Source organism: Folsomia candida, unplaced genomic scaffold, assembly GCF_002217175.1.
Source record: "Folsomia candida strain VU population unplaced genomic scaffold, ASM221717v1 Fcan01_Sc022, whole genome shotgun sequence".
In the NCBI taxonomy this organism is placed as follows: Eukaryota; Metazoa; Arthropoda; class Collembola; order Entomobryomorpha; family Isotomidae; genus Folsomia; species Folsomia candida.
Window position 1 is genome coordinate 552,738 of NW_019091214.1, and position 22,662 is coordinate 575,399.

Below are 22,662 nucleotides of genomic sequence, written 5' to 3' on the forward strand. Positions count from 1 at the left end.
GCAGAAAATAGTAATGTTCTAAGAGTTTCTCAAGACAAAATTTCTCTTTTCATCAAAATAAATATCGAAAATAATTACGAACTTTATCCTTATTTCAATTAATTTCACTTTATAAAGTTTCTTCCATCTAAATAACGAGTTAAAATTCACCTTATTTTTCACGACTCAAATTCCACACATATACCAAAAAAAGCAATAAATATCTTAATTAATTTAAGACTTTTCTTTCTCCAGTAAAAACAAAATAGACAGAAAAAAAATTAATATGCAAAACTTTCTCCAAATTAAATTCCTCCCTTCGCCATAACAAATTTCGAAAATAACTCCAAATTCTATCCCTCTACTTCAATTTCACGACTCGCCAATGAGAGTTAAAAGTCACATTTTCCGTACATACATAATTACTTATAAAATACGCGATATATGAAAGCTATCTACCTATATTCTCATAAATTCCCGGAATAATTGGAAATTTATTTTTCATCGCTTAAATATTTCAATTTCAATTTCCCTTCCTATAAACTCGACACAATCCACACGGCTTCCATCTCAATAATCACTCGAGTTAAAATTCACCTCTCTGATGAGACCCATTTCACGAAATAAATTTGAATAAATTGGACTCCTTCTCAAAGGAAAGGGCCCTTAATAATAGAAGAGAAGCTCATTTCATCTCCTCATCGTCTGAAAATGTAACACGGTCCGTCGGTTTTTGACTCGTTTCTTGTAAAGAAATAAATTACCATCACAATAAAACCTGGCTCCAGAAGCGACCAAACCAAACCGCATGCATATCTCAATCTTTCTGTACTTGTTTAGAGATGCACGAATGCCTCCATTTCCATCGTTCGTCGCTTCTTTTCTGGTCGGATTGTTGAGTAATTGTTGCAAAAAAATTAGGAGGTACTCGTTACACGGCTTCTTCTTCTCAAGTCCAGTCCCATTATTTGAGATTTGATATTCCAATTCCATTTCCGACGTGTAATAAACCAGAAGTAGAAATGGATTTGGTTTGCATATGTAGGTAGATAACGATGTGGCGCCTCTCTTAAAAATTGTAGGGTGAAATTTCTTTTACGACCAAATTGGTAACAAAATGTACTGGTAATAAAAATCAGACCAAACATGCTACCAAAAATCACTTCATTACCAATTTGGTAACCTTTCTTACCGAGATATTACAATTTCCTTGTCAAATTTTGTACCAACACGGACAAACTAAAATTTGTTTAAAAGGAATTTTACAACCAAATTGGTAAAAAAAATATAAAAAAACAGACGACCATTCATTTCATTACAAATTTGGTAACAAAATACTTCGTCAAACGTGTTACCAACGGAAAAAAATTCTATCAAAAACCGGTAAAAAAAACTCTACCACAACCGGTAAAAACTTGATCAAACATTTCTAAGCGTGTCCTTCTCCTTCCTTACATGAATTTCTACCTTTCTCATCAAGTAGCCTTTTTACCCACAATTACCACCACCACCATGAACAAAACGATATTTCAAAATCCAAACTGTAACAACTATATGTTTAAAAAGGTGAAGAAAATACCGAGTTGTGACGTGAGAAAGACGAGCCTTCTTCACCACGGTCCTCAACCCTTTTAAAAACCAACCCTTTTATTTAAAATCCACTATGAATGCATACATGAGTACAATTGTAAATAAGTGTGAATTATGGATGCCTCAATTTATGAACTTAATAATAATAATGACCCTTCCCCATTTCCTCTCCATTTCCACTTTGATAAGGGTAATAAACAAATGGTGACAAAAAACCGGGCTCAAAAGTGAACCCCTTCACGTAAGTGACGACAAAATTCAACCCACCATTCACTACTCGTGTCAAGAAAGGAAAGGAAATCGTGTAATATTTAATATTGAGGCAATTCACGCAGTCCTTGGTAACTTTGTAAAAGGCATAAATTTTGTAAAATAATTTTACTGACTTGTACAAAATAAAAAAAAACGCACGTGATCTGTGTAAACTTTAAAAAAATGTAGCCTAATTTTCTTTCAGGATAGTTGCAAAATTTTGGAAATGTTTGCAAACTTAATTCTGTAAACTTACAAACTTTTACAAAAATTTTTAAAATATTTCAAATCCGTAAACTCACACACCCTGTTCATGTAATCTTGTTCAGTAACAAGTATTAAATTTTATAAGAAATATGAACAACGGCGTCAAAATTATGAAAATTAAATTCACAAAAATTATTCACTGAGGCAATTCACGCAGGCCTTGGTAACTTTGTAAAATCCGTAAACTTACAAACCTTTACAAATATATATTTGCATAAGAAAATTTATCTTACAAATTTTTGCAAAGTTGGTAAGATCAAGGGCGTCTTTTGATTTTGTAAAAGTTCGTAAACTCATTTCATAAAATTTATCGATTTTACAAAGTTACCAAGGACTGCGTGAATTGCCTCATTGTTTTCTTTCAAACTACCTTTTTCTTGTAAAAAGGGAGGAACATCCTATCAAATTATCACCCCATGCAGGCATATTATTACCAACCAATATCGGTATCCTCGTGACAACAATGTGTCAACACCTAAGTAAATATAAAGCCTCAATAGCAGAAAGGTCGTCCTCGTGGTGGTGCAAAGGTCACCAAATTTTATGACAGGAATAAACGATAAGGGATGAGAAAACAATGAGAGCTTCCATTAGAAAAAGTGACATCCTATTTTTTGGAGACACCAAATCGGCACCAGACCCAAATCTTGTGGTACAAATAATAAATCCAGAAATATCCAGTTCAATTGGAGACTAATTCATGAAGGTCTTTGCTTTGTAACGGAATAATCAAATCCGGAAACTTATTTACAAAAGTTTTCTTAAAAAAATCATCACAATTTTACAAACAAGAAAACTTCTAAGCACACAATTTATAAAATAGTTCTTCAAACTTGTCAGAAATCAAAATACATATTTCTTAGAATTTGTATAAATCGTCATATTTTACAAAAAACTCAATTCTACCACAAAATTTTGAAAATATTTCTTCAAACGTGTCCCAAATCAAACCTTCAACTTTAAATTTCCGAATCTCAATTTTCTCAAAATTCTTCAAAATTTTCCAAAATTCTACTCTGTAACAACCAACTGTTCAATAAACTGAGTCTCTCTCTATGTGAAATGAAAACAGGAAGTCGTCTTAAAACAGAATTACATAATATTTTTTAACAGCACAGAACACGACCCACCCGTTTTTCGAAATTCGTCTCTCTCTCTCTCCATTCCATAACGAATCATGGTTTCCTTTCCTGTATGCATTTTCATCTCGTCGTGTGTGTTTGTATATTTAAATATAACGGCCTTTTTTACCCTTTAACCAAATAAACATACATTTCGTCTGCGTTCCGAAGAAAGAAAATCCTTCAAAATTTAACGTGATGCATTAAAAATCCCGTCTGGTTTTTGGTCTTCTTTGATACCCGACGAAAATGGGATGGATATCGGTCAAAAATTGAGATAAGGTGGTTTAATGCTTTAAAAAATGGACTGTGGTTTAAAAATGTGACCAAAACTGGGACCAAAATTAATTTCGTTACTAATTTGGTATAACCAAATACAATTTCCTTTGTCAAATGTTTTACCAAAAGTGATAAAAATTCTACCAAAAACCGGTAAAAATTTACCATAACTGGTAAAAACGTTTCGTTGCAAATTTGGTAACCGAATACTTACTACAACTTCTTTTGTCAAATGTTTTACCAAGACTGGTAAAAAATCTACCAAAAAACCGGTAAAAAATTGAGGTAAGGTGGTGGTGGCTTACCTTATTTCCGACTAGTAGTAAAGGCACTCTGTCCATCCCCTTGACCCTGGAGATCTGTTCCTTCATCGTCTTTATGTCCTGGAACGTTTGATGGTTCGTGATCGAGTAGACGACCAGAAATCCTTGACCGTTCTTGATGTAGAGGTCCCTAGAAAAAATAATTAACATTTCCAATTTCTAATCTTTTACATAAATCATCATAATTTTAATAATTTTATGATTACGTCTTGTTTATAAAAAAAAATCAAGGAACAGATTCACAGAATTTTAACAAATGGAACGAATCATTTTAGAATTTTCGAATTTTCGGACATATGAAATGCAGTTTTGCAAAATTACATATTTAGCTTATTCAGCTCAGCTGTTTGTAAACTATAAAATTTGTAGGAATGAATACATTTATGTATTCATTCATAATCGAATGTTTGTCATAATTCTGGGATGACAAATTACAGAGAAAATCAATACAACATGACATTTCCAGTAGACAAATTTTCAAGATTTTAATAAATTTTTCACTATTCATATTTTACTATCTTGTGTTGCAAAAAATAATTTTATTTATTTTTAAATGACAATGTGGCAGTTAAGTCACTCAAACTGCGTAATTTTTGTAAAATTATTTTGTAAATAGAGAGAAGAAACGCTTGTAAAGTATCAAGCTAAATTTGTCGCCTTTGTAAATGTTTGCGCAAAAACTTGCCAAAAGTTTCCAGAGATTGCAATCCTCCTTCATTTTACGAAAAGTGATCAGTTTACAATCCAAAAAATCAATCATTTCAAGGTTTTCCTTTTGTTTTACAGAGTTTACAAGAACATGCGACTGAACCGCAACGCAATAATTTATACGTTGTCAAAATGTCACTTTTGCGTGTAACTTTATTTTCCTCCATAATATTTCCTTTGTACGAAAATAATGATAAAAGTCTAAAATAATCCCAGTCCTTCAAAATTTCCGTTTTTTTTACACAGTTTGCACAGAATCAAGAATAATGCAGCAATTCACGCAGTTATTGGTAACTCGTACAATCAAAATATGTGCGTTTTGCATGTACAATAATTTTACAAACTAACTTTTACAAAATAAAGAGACGCCCTTAATCTGAGTAAGTTTATACAAATTTGTAAGGTAATTTTCCTCAGAAATATTTTAATTTTTAAAACTTTATAAGTTTACGGATTTTACGAAGTTACCAAGACCTACGTAAATTGCATTTTACACAAAAATTTTCAAAATATTAACGCCAGATTTGATATTTTCCATAAATTTTTATTCTAATTTAAAATTTCAGATTAGCAAGACAAACCGGTGGAAGTATTTAAATTTACAAAGTTTACAGAATTCCACAAAGTTAGAACCCAGAGAGTTCTACCAACCAGATTGGATACTTTTCGTGAATTTTTATTCAAATTTAAAATTTCAGATCAAACTTTTTGGAATTTTGTAAATTTACAGAATTTCCGGCTTCAAAAATTAATTTACCAAACCCTACATAAATTTCCTAAAAAAAAAACATAAAATTTCATTCTCACCTCATCGAAGCGAACTGTTCCGTCCCGGCAGTATCGAGTATTTCCAGCACACACGGCGACCCATCGACCTCGATTTCCTTCCGGTAAAAATCCTCAATCGTGGGGTCATACTTTTCCATGAAGCAGCCCGACACAAACTGCACGGTCAGGGCGGACTTCCCCACGCCCCCAGATCCCAACACCACCACCTTAAATTCACGCATATTTCCCCTTAATATCCCCCCCAACAAGCACTTATCTTCTTCTTATCGGTCCTAATGTAAGATAAGCCCCGAGGCCAGGAACCAGTTCGTCGTGGACGTCGTCGTCGTCGTCATTGATGATGCAAAATTGAATTGCACTTTAAATTCGCAAACACTAAAAACCACCGTAAATTTTCACACTAATTAATTTAAACCGTTCGTATTCACGTGCATGTGCGTGTTTACGTACAAAAACCGTTAGAAACTTGAAGTTGTGCAAATTTTTGGCAAAAAGGCGGCGATTTTTCTTTATTAACACTTGTGATTAAACTGCACTTTTTTAAGCCACATGTGTAACATACGAATATTTATGTAAATACGACTGCAAAATAATATTTGCACTGGTGTGTATCGTATCGTAGAAAATATCTGAGAATGTCTTATTCACACCCTGAAGAAGGGGTCACAATTATGCAAATTTCCGCAAAAAGTTATTACCGAGTTTTATGAGTGTGCGAATATTAAACAAATACTTAAAAGTCTTTCCTCCCACAGAGTTTAGTCCAGAGAGTGGATTTGATGATAAAGAGTGAGTGCCAAATCCGGTGTGAAATTGAGTCCAGTCCAGTCCAGAGTATAAGAAAGAGCTCTAAATGGGAAAAACAAAGGAGATTTTATGACTAGAATTTGTGACCATGCAAAGAAACTGAATAATTTTGGCGTGTTGGTTACGTTACAAGTCTTAATTTTGCATGTTATTTGAGGAAGGGTGGATATGGATTTATTTTCATGAGGTTGTGTGTAAGCTTGTCAAATTTTGTGGCTCAGAATTAGCAGAAACTTTTAAATATTTTTCCAAAATTTTGCTACAAATTTGGCCAAATTGCTTACGAGTTACTATTTAAAAATCTTTCAAAATTTCAGTAAAATCACAAAAATGTCAGAAAAAAAGTTAACTAAATCGCCAAAATTTCAATAAAAAGTTCACTGCATTACTATAAATTTTGCTAAAATTTCAGTGAAAGTTCGCTAAAATATCAAAATCCTCGTTTCGAGGTTTTCCTCCAATATGTTTGCGAGATTTTTTTTGTGAGAATTAAAAATTTAATCTATTTGAAAAAATGCGTGATTTCTGCGTCCATTTAGTTTAAAACACAAATTTGACATACATTTTGACAAACTTAGGTTGTAGCTTGTAGGTGTAGCGTTCCATCATGAAATAAATTGGATAAAAAAATCAGCTAAATAATAATTTTACCAAAATTTGACCCAAAATCCATACTTTTCGTAACCATTTTGCTATTTTTTCATACCAATATATATATTCCGCCCCACATTAATAAGCAAATAGATAAATTACACCAAAAATCCATTCCTAATCCAAACAAAAAGTTTTTTCGTCTGTCTCAAATTTCAATTACTTTTCTCTCTCTTGATATCATTTTCCTTTCCATTATATTCGATAAACCATTCAATAAATTTAACCCACCAGGCAAGTCAATCCATCTAATTGTGCATTCTACTCCAGCCTCGCGTCCTCCTCGTCCAGTCCAGTCTTTACATTACAAATATAGCAAATTCGATATAAAATCCATTCCTCCGACTAAACTACATGCACCAAAGTAAAGATAAGACTCTTATACAACGAGCAAATTCTGTGTGTGTGTCTGTCTGAAAATCGTCCCGTATTCTGGTCACATCTTGCCTAATGCCAACCAGACCAGACCAAGTGACATGGAGGACGTATAATGCGACACATTGACGGCGGAAGCGAGGGGACATTGTCCCCCCAGCAAAAGTTATTTCTATTTCAATTATGAAAATTTAATTATTTTGTTGGAAATTTTAATGAAAATTGATGTAAAATAAATAAATTGATTGCATGTCATGATTGGCGAATATATTAATTTTGGTTGGAATAAACCATATTTTCGTTGGATGGTATAAAATAAATCCGGCAAAATTGTATCTTGTCCATGTTAATAAGTTCCTACTCCTCCAATCCCTTAATGTTAATTTAATGTCCCCATATGTCCCCCCAACTTCCGCCGGCACTGATAAACGTATGACATGCAGTTCCTCGTCCTTCTTCTTTCTGCAGAAATCTTCTTCTCATTACTTCATCCTGTTAGATGCATTATACAATTTGGTAGTCGTGGTCTCTTCCTCGTTCATCGTATGTAACATGCAATTACGGGTCGTATATTTGTATTAAGTTGTAGTGGACAAGACGAGGATATTATGTATGTTGTAGTGGACAAGAGGACGAGGATTTTACGGGCTGGCTGGATTTCGGATAAGGATTTTTATACTATTTTTTACCATGTCGGTCAGTCAAGGTTTGTTATCATTTCGTTTTATGTATTTTACGGTTCACGAAGTAATAATGTCGGACGGGAAGGCAATATATGCATGCTGTGCGACCTGGATTGTTCTTTTTTTGGCTGGTGGTTCAGTTAAATTATGCAAAAAAATTGTCAAGTTTTTGGGGGTGTAAAAATGGTAATAAATTTGTACCCCATCGATATCACTTTAATAATAAATCAGAGTGACTTGAAGTCCTTTTTTGCAGGGTGCATATTAAAATATGGATTCGATTTAGTGACACTTTGCAATTTGAAAATTAAAAAGTATACAAGAGAATTTCTTTGGGTTACTTTTAACAAATTTCCAATTCTAACGAACTTGAGATTCAAACTTACGAAAGACAAAGTCGTAAAAGGATAAATCATCTATAAAACGCGTAAATAAAATGATTGAAAAATAACTGGGTCCCATTTTTCTGGAATTTTAATCCGGTGTTTGACCCCATTCTTTTTGTACAGCCCTGCATCGAATCCACTTTAATGCTATGATCCATATTATCCACCTCCTTGAAGTAGATTAATATCTATATGGATTTATATTTTACTACTCAAAATGTGGTATCGATACGTACACGAAATAAACCTAAACTGTAAATCGTAATCGTCCTAAAAGGTGAAATAATCCATAAAAAGAGTTCCACAAGGGCAAAATGTGGTCTCTCTGGTTGTTGGTGTGCCAAATTGGTGTTAAACGTATTATTACATAGTACGAGTGAATTCAACAAGTAGGGAAGGGAAGCTATAAAAAAATTCTGATTCAATAATCCGGATCAATAAAACGGAATTGGATGGAATTGATGGATCCCGTTTGATTTCCTTCCTGACTGAATAATTCATCGGTTGGAGGGAGGGGAAATTTGGAAAATACATAAGTAAATTCCCGTTTTTTTGCCGTACAAGATGGGAAACAAGGCGAAGAAATGAAAACAAGGCGAAGAAAATTTTATGAAATTCAGAACTTTACAAAAGAATACGTTTTCTTTTAAAAGTTATGAATAAATAAAGACCCATTTTTTTTTACAAAATTCGAAACCCATCGAGAAATTATTATTCAAGATAGATTATTCGGATTATTTAGATTATTCAGTTTTTTTAAGAGTCAGATTTTTTCGAAAATATGTTCAAATATGTTTAAAACGATTTAATTTCCAGTTAAAAATTATATTGCCAGGTTTGAACGCCAGTTCTGGTTTAATATGTAAAAATCTAGGCCAAAGTTAAATATAGGTGTAACTTCATCCAAATAAAATAATCTAGAACATAAAAATGAAGAAAATTAAAAAAAAACACGGAACGTTAGTTGAAATATTTTTTTTCTTTTTAGGATACTCGGAAACATACAGGTTTTCAAAATACTGCAAAATTTTGTTGCTAATTCTATCATAATTAAATATTTCAGATAAACTTTTACATAAAGATGTATGTAATTTGTACTAAAAAAATACAAATTAAAATAGTAACTCGGAACAAAAATCCAGTAAAATCATTTCTTCTTTTTTTGTAATTCTGAAACCTACAAGTTTTCAAAAAGTGTTAAATAAATTTCTATTGAAACATTTGAACGTCAATTCGGACAAAACCAAAATTTTTCGATTAATTTTGAAATAAAGATGGTAACTTCAGCTATCCCTGCTAGTCAATTTTAATTTAAATCAATCATACTTCTAAAAAGTAAAATAGTCCCTACAATTTTAAATCCAGGTTAAAAATCAATTCGGAAACATAAAAGTTTTTAAAATAATGTAGTAAATTTCCCATTGAAACATTTGAACGCCGATTCTGACAAAACTAAATATTCACGAGCAAATTTGAATTACAGATAGAATATAGGTTCATCAAGCAAAAAACCAATTTTAAATCAATCGTACCCTTAAAAAAATTCCAACAATTCTAAATCCAGATTTAAAAAAAACATCCGTCATTTTATGCAAGAAAAATAAAATTCCGAATATTACTATATAATTAGAACCAGCAATTCCTAAGGACAATTTTAAATCCAGGTTAAAAAAACTCATCAATCAATTTATGCAACAAAAACGCATCTAAAATTCCAATCAAGTTACTCAACAAGTTAGAAAATTGTGTCCTTCTTCACATTTCACATTGAAAAAATATAAAAAAACACAATTTCCTGACTAGCTGCCTTGTTAAATTAAACTAAACTGATTGATGGCTCCCTCCTCCTCTTATGTATCGTATTTGTATTATGAAAATTGCCAGTTTTTTTTCAAACCTATTAAACGGTGTGAATTCTAGTGGGAAAAAGATTCAATTTAATCCATCAAAATTCAAGTGATATCGTGATGATAGTGATAGTTAAGAGATGACATTTCCGATAAGCAGTTATCTTTTCTATAATAATGTTACATCACTTCCGCCAATTATTTATTCCTCTTTTCATCCGATTAGTTCCCATATTAAGTATTATGTGAAATGCAAATGCTTAACTAAACCAAAAACTTAACCGCAAAGAAAAACATGGCTCCAAAAAGTGATAAAATGATGACTAAACGAGCATTAAATCAATTTCTTGGAGGGTAAAAGACACCAGAAATTGGTAAATTAAGGTATAAAATTTTATGCAAAATTTAACATAAAATAATTTTCGCAAAAAAACATGCTCCCATCTATTCGATTAGGTGTACTTCGCATCTATTTATAAATTTAATTAAATAATTCTTAACTAATTCAAAATCAACGTTCAACTTATTCAAAAAATTTTAATTTTCAAAATTCTCATCCCAATGAAATGCAAATATTTACAAAAATTGAAATCATCCTTCAAAATACGAAAACAACTGCGTGCAGCTGAACAATTATCAAGCTGTCGCAAAGTATGTAACTGATATTAAATAATTAACTTGGACTATTTACAGCGATGATGAATCATTGCGTAATTTTCCGCTCGACAGGTCCAGACATGAACATAATCCTTGTCTTGAAATGACATCGCATACATGCACGATGATGATGATGAGCGATGATAACGTATTTAAATAATATTTAACTAACTGATTAACTAATCATTAAAATTTTGTTGACTTCTAAATAAATACCAAAAACTTGTGAGTCATGTGTAAATAAATAAACTGTACCAGACCAGATTTTCTTTATAAAAACGTGAATAATTCAAGCAGTCTTTGATAATAACTTTGTAAATTCTGTAAACTTATAACTTTTACAAAATTTTACAGATATTTCGAAGGAATATTAGCTCACAAATTTTTGTAAACTTGCTCCGATCAAGGGATATTTTGTAAAAATTTGTAAAATAATTTTACCAAATTTACGGATTTTACGAGGTACAAAAAAACTGATTTCTAATGAGTCAGCGGCTTAGTAATTAAACTATTTAAATACTGGAGAGAGAGAGGTCATTCGTCATTTTAAACAAATAATACAGAGTTCATCCGGTTACTTATGTACAAAACGTTAAAAGTGTGACTTTGACCGCATATAACCGAACCCATATTATTGTGTGTTTTTTTTTCTTTTATTAACGAGGACATTCATCCAGCCGAGATAAGAGAGATATCAAATATCGTTATCAAAATTCAGCGAAAAATGCATTTCTCTTATCATCAAAATGTTAAACAAATATGTAAAATGTGAATGAAATGAATCGGATGACTTCCTGTCAATTGTTGGGCAAAGGGAAATGGAAATTTGATGAAAATTTGTGTATTTTCGAAGCCAGAAAGGAGAATTTGCATTTGTGTATTTTCGAAGCCAGAAAGGAGAATTTGCATTAAATAAAATACGGAATTGTAACGATTAGATGCAAAGTCACTGGCCCATTAATAAGTTTACTACTTTTTCTGATCTGAATAAAAATTTAGAAATATCCTATTTTATTAAAAATTTCATATTTTGTAAAAATACAAAACTACATTATCCTGTATAAATTAACCTCAAATTGTCCACCAACTAAAATAAAATTATATACATAAACTTCCAAGTTGCACAAAAATCTAATTTTATTTTTCTCTCGTAAAAATATTTTACTCTCGTAAAAATATTTTACTCTCGTAAAAATATTTTACTCTTGCTTAACTTCAACGTCACAAACTAAATATTCACAATTTAAACTTTTTTTTTGCATCCCTATTTAAAGATGTAGTAAACATGAAAAACTAATTCAACTCACCAAAATTTCGATCCAATTTATATATCCCCACAAATTTTCAAAAAACAATAACAAAAACTCACTTCTTCTCAATTCAATTCATAAATATATAAAACAAAAACTTCAAAATTATCTCCTCCTCCTCCCACCGTCACGTCAAGTCAGTTAAAAACTCAAACTAAAATCTCCCCTTATTTTCAGGACATTATTGTTCTTCCTTCGTTCTTTATCGTCTTTCTTATTAGAGAATATTTATATGAGTATGTAAACGAAAAGGAAAAAACAAATGTGTCCAATCCAAATCCAAGTTGGCCTGAGACTGAAAACTGACTCGAGTTTTTTAAGCAACACACACACACAAAATCCCCTTCTCTCAACTAACCAACCAAGTCTTTGTCATCCATCCCCTCATAACATTGCAGGCGAAATGTACACTCTCCACCAAAATATTCAATGTCCTTTAGAAGAACAAGAACAAGGGTGAAATATCATCTACTGTTTGTTTCTACTTGGATTTACAGAGATCTGTCTATGCTCTCCCAGCTGCCGGGGTGGGAAAGTTTTTCCGTGTGAAAATTCGCACACCATACATGAACACACGACTAAAATTCGCGAATAGTTGGATCATCCAGTCCGGCTGCTGGATTTGAGGGAATTTGACGTGTCGGTGAGAAACCGTATGGTTGGATTTCATCAGGAAATTATAGGAGAAGAACAATAGTATTCATTCATTGTTGAAGTGGAGAGTTAATTAATAATCGTAAAGTAAGTAAATTGTTGTAATTTTGGAAATTTTATTTATAAGAATAAAATATGTCGCTGCTTCTTTGTAGATAAGAGCATCCGGTCCGGCTGCTGGATTTGAGGGAATTTGACGTGTCGGTGAAACCGTGCGGTTGGATTTCATCAGGAAATTGAGGATAGTACAATTGAGGACAGTAGAAGGACAATTGGAGACGGTTCATTCATTCATTGTTCTATTGTTGGTGAAAGTGGAGAGTTAATAATTGTAAAGGTAACTTGTCCTAATTTTGAAAATTGTATTTATAAAAATATGTGATATGTTTCGTCTTTGTAGATAAAACAAGGATATCATGGCGACACTGACGACAGGACTCCGCCTGTACAACAGTTTGACCCGCTCGGTGGAAGATTTTCGCCCGGGTGACCCTGCCGGACGACATGTTACTTGGTACTCGTGCGGTCCAACGGTGTACGATGCGTCGCATATGGGTCACGCCAGGTCGTATATTTCGTTTGATATTTTGCGACGTGTGTTGACCCATTATTTTGGATATGACGTGTTTTTCGTGATGAATATTACGGGTGAGAATGTACTAATTTTAATTAGTAATTAATTAATTATAAACTAATCGCAATCTTGTCTTCATTTATAGACGTCGACGATAAAATTATCAAGCGTGCCCGGCAAGAATACCTCTTTGCTGAATACTCTGCCTCCCCGTCGACTACAATTTCGTCCATCACGTCGGATCTTACGCTCGCTATTGAATCCTACGTGACCGCGACCCTCGCAGAAACCGATCCCGATAAGAAAACCATGCGGGAACGAAGTTTGGGCAACGTTAAAGCTGTAATGGCCCAAGTTGAGGCGGAAATTAATAAAAATTCTGACAATGCGGAACATCTCGCTGCTCAAAAAGAAATATTGCTCGCTAGCGGTCGCGATATTTTGTACGACTGGCTCGACCGTAAAGTTTCTGACGACCGTGTCTTTGAAAATGAAATATTCAACACGTTCTCGCGACGCTGGGAGGGTGAATATTTTTCCGACATGACTGCACTGAACGTCCTCCCACCCGACGTTCTCACCCGGGTGAGCGAATACGTGCCGGAAATTGTGTCCTATATCGAAACCATTATCGCCAACGGATTTGCGTACGAGTCAAATGGATCGGTTTACTTTGACGTGGCGAAATTTAGGGTGGATCCGAATCATAAGTATGCTAAACTTGTTCCGGAAGCGGTAGGAGATGAGAAGATGTTAATGGAGGGGGAGGGTAATTAATTAATTGGGTTGTAACTAATTAATTAGGACAGTTAATTAATATGACATTTCTTTTTTTTACTAGGCGAGCTGACCTCATCCCGTGCCACGAGTGAGAAGAGGTCACCTGCGGATTTCGCTCTCTGGAAATCATCGCGTCGTGGCGAGCCATCTTGGGATTCTCCGTGGGGAAAGGGACGACCTGGCTGGCATATTGAGTGCTCTGCTATGGCGAGTGCGATCGTGGGAAAAGAGCTGGATATTCATACGGGTGGGTGTGAGGAATTTGTGAATTTGCATAATTTGCATAATTTGTTTAGATGTGCACTTTTTGCAAAGTTTTGTGACCACCTTGACCCTGGTTCCTTAAAACAAACTTTATGCATTTGAAGGGTTTTAACCTTTGAGATGAGATACAATATTTCGTCTCTCTGAAGGATAGGGGCTTATTTGTGACGGGGTATATCCATCCCAAAGGCACACGCATCTAGGCCCAGATAAACCCTTATCCACGAAGCAGCCGAGATATTGTATCTCACAGTTTCAAACCATGTTTCGAATAAAAATTATACTAATCCCTCAAGAATCCTTAATGATTCTTTAATTCCTTAATGATTCCTTAATGATTTCACATTCCCACCATTTTTACAAATAAATCCTTAGCAAATTTTGAAATTAATTTTGCACAGATTACTAAATTCTCAAGTATCTTTACTCAAGTTTTTCTCAAGTAGGAATTTTGTTCCCCAAATAATTCCTCAATTTACTTGTATTCCTGTTAGGCGGCGTTGACCTGAAATTCCCCCATCACGACAATGAGATCGCACAATCCGAAGCCTACTACAACTCTAACTCTTGGGTCTCCTACTTTCTCCACTCTGGCCATTTGACAATCGCTGGGTGTAAAATGTCGAAATCACTCAAAAATTTCATCACCATAAGGCAAGCCTTAAATGAATACACTGCCCCCCAACTTCGCCTCACTTTCCTCCTCCACTCTTGGAAGGATACGCTCGACTATTCTCCCTCCGGCATGGAAGCAGCGATCCAATACGAGCAGAAAATTGCAGAATTCTTCCTCAACGTCAAAGCCGCGATGCGCTGTAGTCCGGATCCCTACCCAAAATGGGGTCAAGATGACGTCACCCTGCAAAAAGGAATCGACTCTGCAAAAGCCGCCGTTCATGCCGCCCTCTGCGACAACGTGGACACTCGCAGTGTCCTCTTTGCTCTGCGAGATCTCATCTCCGAGTCCAATATTTACATTCAAACCTGCAAAAATGCAAAGTCCCCAATTAACTCGCCCTTACTGAAGGCAGGAGCGAAATATGTGACCTCAATTTTGAGAATGTTTGGCGTCACGGGTTCAACGGAATTGGACAGTTTTGGATTCAAAAGTGCGGACGGAGGGGAAGGAGTGGCCGGAAGCGTGGACGTGGAGGAAACCGTGCTCCCATTTGTAGAAGTATTATCCGAGTTTCGGGAACAGATTAGGTCCACGGCAAAATCGATAGGAGACGCAGCCGTGAAGGGGACGATTTTAAAGGCCTGTGATGAAATCAGGGATAGTAAATTGCCCGAGTTGGGGGTGCGGTTGGAGGATCATGAAGGTAATTATTGCTGATTTGCTAACAAGATAATGGAGAGAAGTGCAAAATTATGAAAGATTAGAAAAATAATTTTTGTGATTAATTTTTATAAATTATTTGTAATTCTGCTCCAATTAAATGCCAAAAGAGTTAAATTTGAGTTTTTTGAAGTTACGTTTAACTTTTAGATTTCATTAAACACTTCAGGAATAATTTAAATGTAGGAAAATTAAATTGTCCGTGTATTGTACCGAGATTCAGATTAGAACTTCGATTTTTGTGATTAGTTTCTAATTATTTCTATTTTTGCTTCGTTTTAATGCCAAATGAATTAAATTGAGGTTTTGAAGTTACTTAACTAATGTTTAGATTATTGACCACGAAGTCTCAAAATTTAACAGATGGGAAAGCTAAATGCTTGTCACTGTAATTTGTATTTTGCACGGTTAAAAATGATGACTTCATTAACTAATTGATTTTAATTGATAATTAACTGACTTGAGTTCTTACCTAAAAAAATATCTCATCATGTGCATTTGTTCTTTCTTTCACATGCAGGCTGTCCCACCACGGTCAAATACGTTGGAAAAGAGGCCATGCGGAAAGAGAAGGAGCAAAAAGACAAGTTGGAAGCTGACCGTGCCGCCGAGAAAGCGCGGAAGAAGGAAGAACAGGCCCGCGTCGCGGCGGAAAAAGAGGCCGCCCGTCGAATCCCACCGTCCCAACTTTTCCTCAAAGAGACAGACAAGTATTCCCAATTTGGTCCGGAGGGAATCCCCACGCACGACGCGGAAGGCAACCCGGTGACAAAATCACAGCTCAAAAAGCTCGAAAAATTACACGCCCAGCAGAAAAAGGTGTACGACGAGTACTTGAAAACCGTTCCGAGTGAGAATTAACAGTCGAAAAACTAGTTATTTTTTTGTTATTACTTAAAAAAACTAAAATTAGTCTTGTTTGCCAGTTTGCAAATTCCGAGGTAAAAAATGCGATGCAAATTACTTGTTATTACTATAAATGGATGTATGACTTAATTGGGTTGATTAACTCCAGTGTAATTAATTAACAGCTTAAATCCATGCCTTCCGAGTCTGTTAAGCATAATACTAAAATAATTCCGAAAACCTATACTCATTTCTTTTACAATGTATGCAAACAATAAACTTTTTCCATTATAGATTCTTATTGCAAAAATTGTGCATAAAAATTCGCAACATTTATAAACTAAACCCGGGATTACGTATAATATGCATGCATGCATCAATTCATTTTGTCCATATTTGCACACGCTAAAAAAATTAGACATAATAAATTTTTGCAAAATTCTCCGAATCTGAAAATCCACTAAATCGCGTAATAGCCCGACGGTGGTGGTTCTTGATACGCGTGGCGCATTCTCTTTGAGACTTGGAAGCATTGTGTTTTCGATATTTTTGACTTCTATCTTGCATCGTGGAATGAACCGAGAATAAAAAATTAATAAAACAACATACTCAGATTTTCGAAATTGGTTTTAATCAAGCAGCAGAAAAAAATTGAAGGAAGAGTTCTTTTAACGAGTTTTACGCGAAATTCAGCAAATATTTTACACGAGATAAATCTGTTTTCGAAAATAAGTAAACAAAACAAGCTGTTTAACTATTATCTGTGATGATATCGTATTATCGAGAATTATTATAATTATAATTGTTGCAATTAAGGTTTAATTAAAGTGCAGGGTTGTGTGTATCTTGTAAGAGTAATAATTAACGAAAGTTCAAGTTTATCCAATCCAGCTCATCATCAATCAGTCAAATTATTTGGGAAGGAAAAAGTGATCTAATTTTAATAATTCTGGTAAAAATTGGAGAGTAAGTTATTAAATTTCAAGTTGGTTTTATAATTTTTGATTAGTTTAACAAATACGTTATCTTTTCAGCTAAATATCTCGTGACCTGATCTTGTCGTATCTCGCTCGATTAGTCAAATATCGCCAAATCCTAGACCCGTCGTCGCCAAATCCTTTGAAGGAAGATAAAACTTACAGCAATATGTCCGTAATTGATGAGTAAGTAGTTCATAAAATTGGTCAATAATAATTATTAATGAATCTTTTTTGCACGTCAATTTCAAATTGAAATTTTCAATCCCCACATAAATATTTTCCTGTATTTTTTGATGTTGAATGAAATTCTGTTTTTTTTTGTTTTTGTGTAACTTTTTCCCAAATTCTATTCTCCTTGTTGGGTAGTTCAGGTGTATCTTCAATTTTTTGTGCACAATTAGTTGATTTACGTTAATAACCATTAACTTTTTAATCATTTATCCATTTAATGACTCGAATATTATCGTATGTTCGTAAAATAGTTAATTAATCATTAATCCAGTTAATCCTCTTCCTTCCACCCCGAGAAATTGACATCACAATAACTTTGTGTATTAATTTTATGTTGTTTTTTGTTCTTTTTTTTATGTTTTTTACATTTTATTGCTTGTCCTCCTCTGAATGTTCTTTACCTCCTCGACTCTGCCTGCCTGCCTGACACACAAACAAATCTAAATCAATCTGCAACGACTGGATTCGAAAATAAATAAAAAATCCTATCCCTGCGCCACCCCCACTCACATCCTACTCGATAATCCTCCCCATAATTCTAAATCAACTGCGATTCGACGAAAAAAGTCTGTTTATAAACCGTTTCAGTCTGCGGAAAAGTACGGCGGAAGAAGATGTCGATGACGATGAAGATTTGGTAAATAATCTTGGATTGAAAATCAAATTAGTACAAATAATTAACTTGTTTCTCCATTTTCCACAGCCCCCACTTGAAGTTGGCCCCTCAGAACACAAGCTTCAATACACTTATGGACTTTGGTACATTGGAAAAACGAATTACCAACAGTATGACTTTTCCCTCAAGAAAATTGGCAGATTTGCATCGGTGGAACAATTCTGGGCGTTGTATTCACATCTCGTCCGACCCTCGGATTTAAATTCACCTTCAGATTTTTTCGTATTCAAGGACGGAATCAAACCCATGTGGGAACACAAGGTGGAATAAAATTTGACAGAAATATCATAATTTTATAAGATTTTCTAAAACAATTGACTATTTTTGCATCTGTTCTTTAGGGAAATCGTGACGGTGGTCAGTGGCTCGTCCGTCTTAACAAAGGTCTGGCTGCACGCTGCTGGGAGAATTTGATCCTTGCCATTCTTGGGGAGCAGTTTGACCTGGGGGACGAAATTTGCGGAGCGGGGGTCTCCATGCGACAGAAGAAGGACTGTATCTCCCTCTGGAATAAGAACTGTGCGGATCACGAAATTACCGACAGGATTCGAGACTCACTCCGCAAGGTTTTGAACCTTCCGGCCCACATTCAAATGGAATATCGGTAAAAAAAAATAGCACGATAAAATTATATTAATTAAGCAGTTCACTGGGATGTTTGTAATTCAGTAAATTCCTCAAAAAAGCGTTCAGGGAAAATCAGACTACAAACTTATAAAAATCTGTCATCGCTGTATTTCAGAAATATTTTACTAGAACTTCTCACAAACGCGTGAGCACGTTCAAAAAGTTCCAAAGTAAAATGAGGCCACAAATTTATTGTAAACTTACAAAAATCTACGATTTTCACTCTATTTTGGAGCTAAGTTTACCATAATTTTTCAGTTTGGAAACATCCACGCAAATTTCCTGAAAATATTGGGGTTCTAATTCTACTAATTTCAATTTCCCTACAGATATCACAAAGACTTTCTCAACTGGGTGAATCAACGTGACAGCAGTGGGCGAGAAGGTGCCAGCGGCGGCGGGGGCGGTGGTGGTCTTCCCACCGGGGGAGGAGGAGGAGGTGGGGACAGTTCGATCTTGCCTCGCACTCCAACCACACCCGGATCTAGTGGTGGTGGCGGCTTCTCATCCAATAAACCGAGATCCGGCAGTCCACCGCATTTCGAACGCGGCGAAAATATTCCTGCTCCTTCAGCATCGTCGTCCACGGCTTTGTCGAGGGAGGGACTCGGCCGCGGTGCTCCTCAAATTAATTTATCTTCGAATCGATGATATCACCATAAGTATGGCTCAACAACTAGGAAAAAATGGAGATAACGAGAACACTTGGACCAACTAGATGAGGAGGGTGACGGGGCGGACAGGAAAAATTAACTCAAATTATTCAAATTCAAATAAATTTCGTAAAACTCGGAATATTTTAGGCTAAATTTTCTCTCAGAATGTTAATAAAGATTTTTAAGTAATTGATATCCATAATGTCGTAATTTTTTAAATGTTCTCGTTGTCGTTATTAATAAATGTATACAATTAATTATAATGCTTAATCTGATCGAAGTTTCTTAAAAAAAGTGCTATCTAGAGATTAATAAGAGTATACCAATTTGTAGATATTTAAGAAATTACGATTCTGAAGATAAGCTAAATGTAAAAAATATGAATTTGGTACATATAAGAAGTTTTTGTAATGTGCAATTTTCTTTTCGAAATATAATTATTCGTGTGTAATTTGTCCAGTGGTATAAAATCTTTAAAAATTAAACAAATCCTGCCAGAAACCTGAACCAATCTTCTAAAATTTCCGTTATCTTGTTTGTTGACGATTTATTCATACCCTGCTGCAGACATTCTCGAGTACAAGAGTTTAATTATAGTTAAATAAATAAATAAATGTGTAAATGTCATGCAATCAAGTGCTTTATTGTTTTGAGTGAATAATTATTACCATCAAACTTAAAATATAAAAAAAATCAATTTAGCAAGTAATTCGAAAAATGCATACATATTTTTGAATTTGTATGTAGGTCAAAAACTTCGTAAAAACAAGGGGTTAATCTAATTCCTAAGACCGTTGCAAAACGGTCAAAAAAATTGCGAATTGCGAAAATACACGGTCCGCTTAATGTCCCACCACCAAGAATTCTCGGTCTTCAGGTTAATGACCTCGCGTTTGGAAAGAATTTGTGGGAGCGAGCAGGCCAAATTTTGGCAGTGAGTGAACTACTCTGCTGCACACTCACTTTTTTTACAACGAAATTTTACAATATTAAATTTCTGAAATTCGAAACTAATTTTTCCAAAAAGTTTTTCACTAGTTTTAACATGAAGAAGGCTTCATTTGTTGTAAAGGAGGAGAAAAAAGTCTCGAGATCGTTCCAAGATAATAATAAAAATTTGTTACAGATGGTTCGTTCTCGTACCGTCTTTTTTCCAACGAATATCGAGGTATGGAAATTTATTTTTAATTGACGATCATCATTGATTAAAAAATATTTATGCATATAGCTCGGAATATGAACTATTTTCTTTTTTCCTCATTTTTTAGGATATAAGTATAAACGCTCCTAAAAATTCACTATTCAACTTTAATTTCGGCTCTAACAAGCGCAAAATGGGTAAATTAATTGTCAACTATTTTTTACTGTAAATATCTATAATATGTACACATATAAAACTCATGGTGTTATTGTTTGCCTCCCTAAAGTGTCCCCCAAATTGGAGCTTGGTGATCATGATCAAAACAGAAGCGAAGAGGAGTATTCAGATTCTGGAGAAAACACTACTCTGAAAATTAAAAAGCTTAGGTCAAGAGTGGTACTGGCAACTGTATCACTTTCACATCGTGTAAAAAATCGAAAATATGAACCTCTCACAACTTCTAGCAAATTCTCAATGAAGAAAGACCCTTCAAGTTTTGCTCCCCAGCAGAAGAATGCATTGAAAAAAGAAAAATTTACACAACCACGTTCACGCTCTCCATCTCCAACTTATCATAAGGCGATTCGTCCCGTTGATGTGACAAAATCAAGCCGAATGTCGTTACCATCGTCAACCTCCTCATCAATCGTCGTAAGTCCTTAAAATACTACTCCCGTCTCAAAAATCTTAATTTTACTAAATCTCCTTTAAATTATAGCAAGTGGGAGGCAAAGATGACGAGGAAGAAAGTATTTCACGTTGTCTGGCTCCAATCCGGCGACGTATGCCCTCTCGAAACATTGATCCTGACGACGAGAACATGGCTTCTTTTTTTGATAACAAATTTGAAGCAAGGGTTGACGAGGCTGAGTTTATAAAATTTATGAATTCAGACAACCCAGAGGACGATGACATCAGAGCATCCCTCATCAACTATCCTGCCGATGTTAAACAACTTTTCGGTTCAGGAACAAGGTTTCGACAATCTCATCCAGGCGTGGGGCTTGCACCTTTGGGCGTTTATGGAAATACCATCACTGGATATATTAACATCGCTCCGAAAGCGTCGAAACCGTTTAGCATCTCTAAAAATGCTCAGATTGTAATGAATTTATTTTTCAATTTTTTGTTTGATTATGAAATGATTTATTTCGTCTTGTTTTTTGTAGATTTGCTGGGTATTGAAGGGTGCCGTGGTCGTAAGATCTACAAAATATGAAGTCATTGACGGAATAATTAGTTACCTTGTCGGGGAATCTGTAACGACGGGAGGTTGCATAGTTGTGCAACCGTACACGCCTTATATGCTGGAAAACAATGACCCTGACCGGGAAACCGTTATCGGATGGGTCATGAATTATCTGAACTAGGAGAATTAGCAGCTTTTTTAGAGTGTTTTTACAGTAAAAACATTGCACTTAATTAGAGATACAGATATTACTATTGGAAAATGACACGTGTAGCTATTTTTTAAGCAAAATTTTGAAACAATTAGTTGGATTACATTGAAAATTGGTGAAATAGGGGGAATCAGAAAGTATTACATTACTTATATTTACTTCAGATTTTCAATACAAATACATTGGCGAAATTAATTTGGCTTATTATCAAAATATTTATGTAGAACTTGCGAAACCCTTTACAGTTATTTTTTTAATTGTTCAGCCGTTATCAACGGAATAAATTTTTAAGGATGCAATTGTATAAATAGACAAAAAAGGATCTGTAATTTTTCTTGAAAAAATATATTTTTAAATTATATATTAATAATAATTGACAATTGAGTAATTTCAAATAACCTTTAAATGTGATAAGGGCTTATCTGCGTCGAGGTTCAAGGCAAAAAATAATAAAATTGTCGTGACCGTGA

The 22,662-nt window shown here is 34.4% G+C and overlaps 4 protein-coding genes across 9 annotated transcripts in view; 3 read left to right on the top strand and 1 right to left on the bottom strand.

The window, feature by feature from the left end:
* Positions 1-12,386, bottom strand: part of LOC110858739 (ras-related protein Rap-2a) — a 63,547-nt gene extending 51,161 nt beyond the window's left edge. For 2 of the 4 annotated variants that reach the window (XM_035858981.1, XM_035858980.1), the window contains exons 1-3: positions 12,022-12,386; positions 5,327-6,157; positions 3,794-3,941 (exon numbers count right to left, since the gene is read on the bottom strand). In XM_035858981.1, the coding sequence (XP_035714874.1) occupies positions 3,794-3,941; positions 5,327-5,529 (351 nt within the window). In that variant the 5' untranslated portion in view covers positions 5,530-6,157; positions 12,022-12,386. The remainder of the gene's footprint in view (positions 1-3,793; positions 3,942-5,326; positions 6,158-12,021) is intronic. The other 2 variants (XM_022107599.2, XM_035858982.1) reach the window with 2 other exon arrangements.
* A 165-nt stretch (positions 12,387-12,551) lies between these two features.
* Positions 12,552-16,776, top strand: LOC110858755 (cysteine--tRNA ligase, cytoplasmic). 2 transcript variants are annotated; one of them, XM_035858979.1, is made up of 7 exons: positions 12,552-12,765; positions 12,834-13,009; positions 13,079-13,326; positions 13,398-14,021; positions 14,094-14,279; positions 14,791-15,618; positions 16,156-16,776. In XM_035858979.1, the coding sequence occupies exons 3-7, from the start codon at positions 13,095-13,097 to the stop codon at positions 16,494-16,496; spliced, it is 2,211 nt and encodes a 736-aa protein (XP_035714872.1). In that variant the 5' UTR covers positions 12,552-12,765; positions 12,834-13,009; positions 13,079-13,094; the 3' UTR covers positions 16,497-16,776. The 2 variants fall into 2 exon arrangements, with proteins under 2 accessions (XP_035714872.1, XP_021963310.1); XM_022107618.2 differs by having other exon boundaries at positions 12,553-12,765; positions 12,834-13,015.
* A 145-nt stretch (positions 16,777-16,921) lies between these two features.
* LOC110858710 (eukaryotic translation initiation factor 4E type 2) lies at positions 16,922-20,287 on the top strand. Of its 2 annotated transcripts, none has more exons than XM_022107564.2 (6): positions 16,922-17,447; positions 17,516-17,644; positions 18,260-18,329; positions 18,396-18,629; positions 18,710-18,972; positions 19,325-20,287. In XM_022107564.2, the coding sequence occupies exons 2-6, from the start codon at positions 17,628-17,630 to the stop codon at positions 19,644-19,646; spliced, it is 906 nt and encodes a 301-aa protein (XP_021963256.1). In that variant the 5' UTR covers positions 16,922-17,447; positions 17,516-17,627; the 3' UTR covers positions 19,647-20,287. The 2 variants fall into 2 exon arrangements, with proteins under 2 accessions (XP_021963256.1, XP_021963258.1); XM_022107566.2 differs by having other exon boundaries at positions 18,281-18,329.
* Positions 20,288-20,460: 173 nt separating this feature from the next.
* On the top strand, positions 20,461-22,387 carry LOC118438477. The gene is made up of 5 exons (XM_035858841.1): positions 20,461-20,819; positions 20,920-20,989; positions 21,079-21,443; positions 21,511-21,894; positions 21,962-22,387. The coding sequence occupies exons 1-5, from the start codon at positions 20,697-20,699 to the stop codon at positions 22,160-22,162; spliced, it is 1,143 nt and encodes a 380-aa protein (XP_035714734.1). The 5' UTR covers positions 20,461-20,696; the 3' UTR covers positions 22,163-22,387.
* Positions 22,388-22,662: the final 275 nt, after the last annotated feature.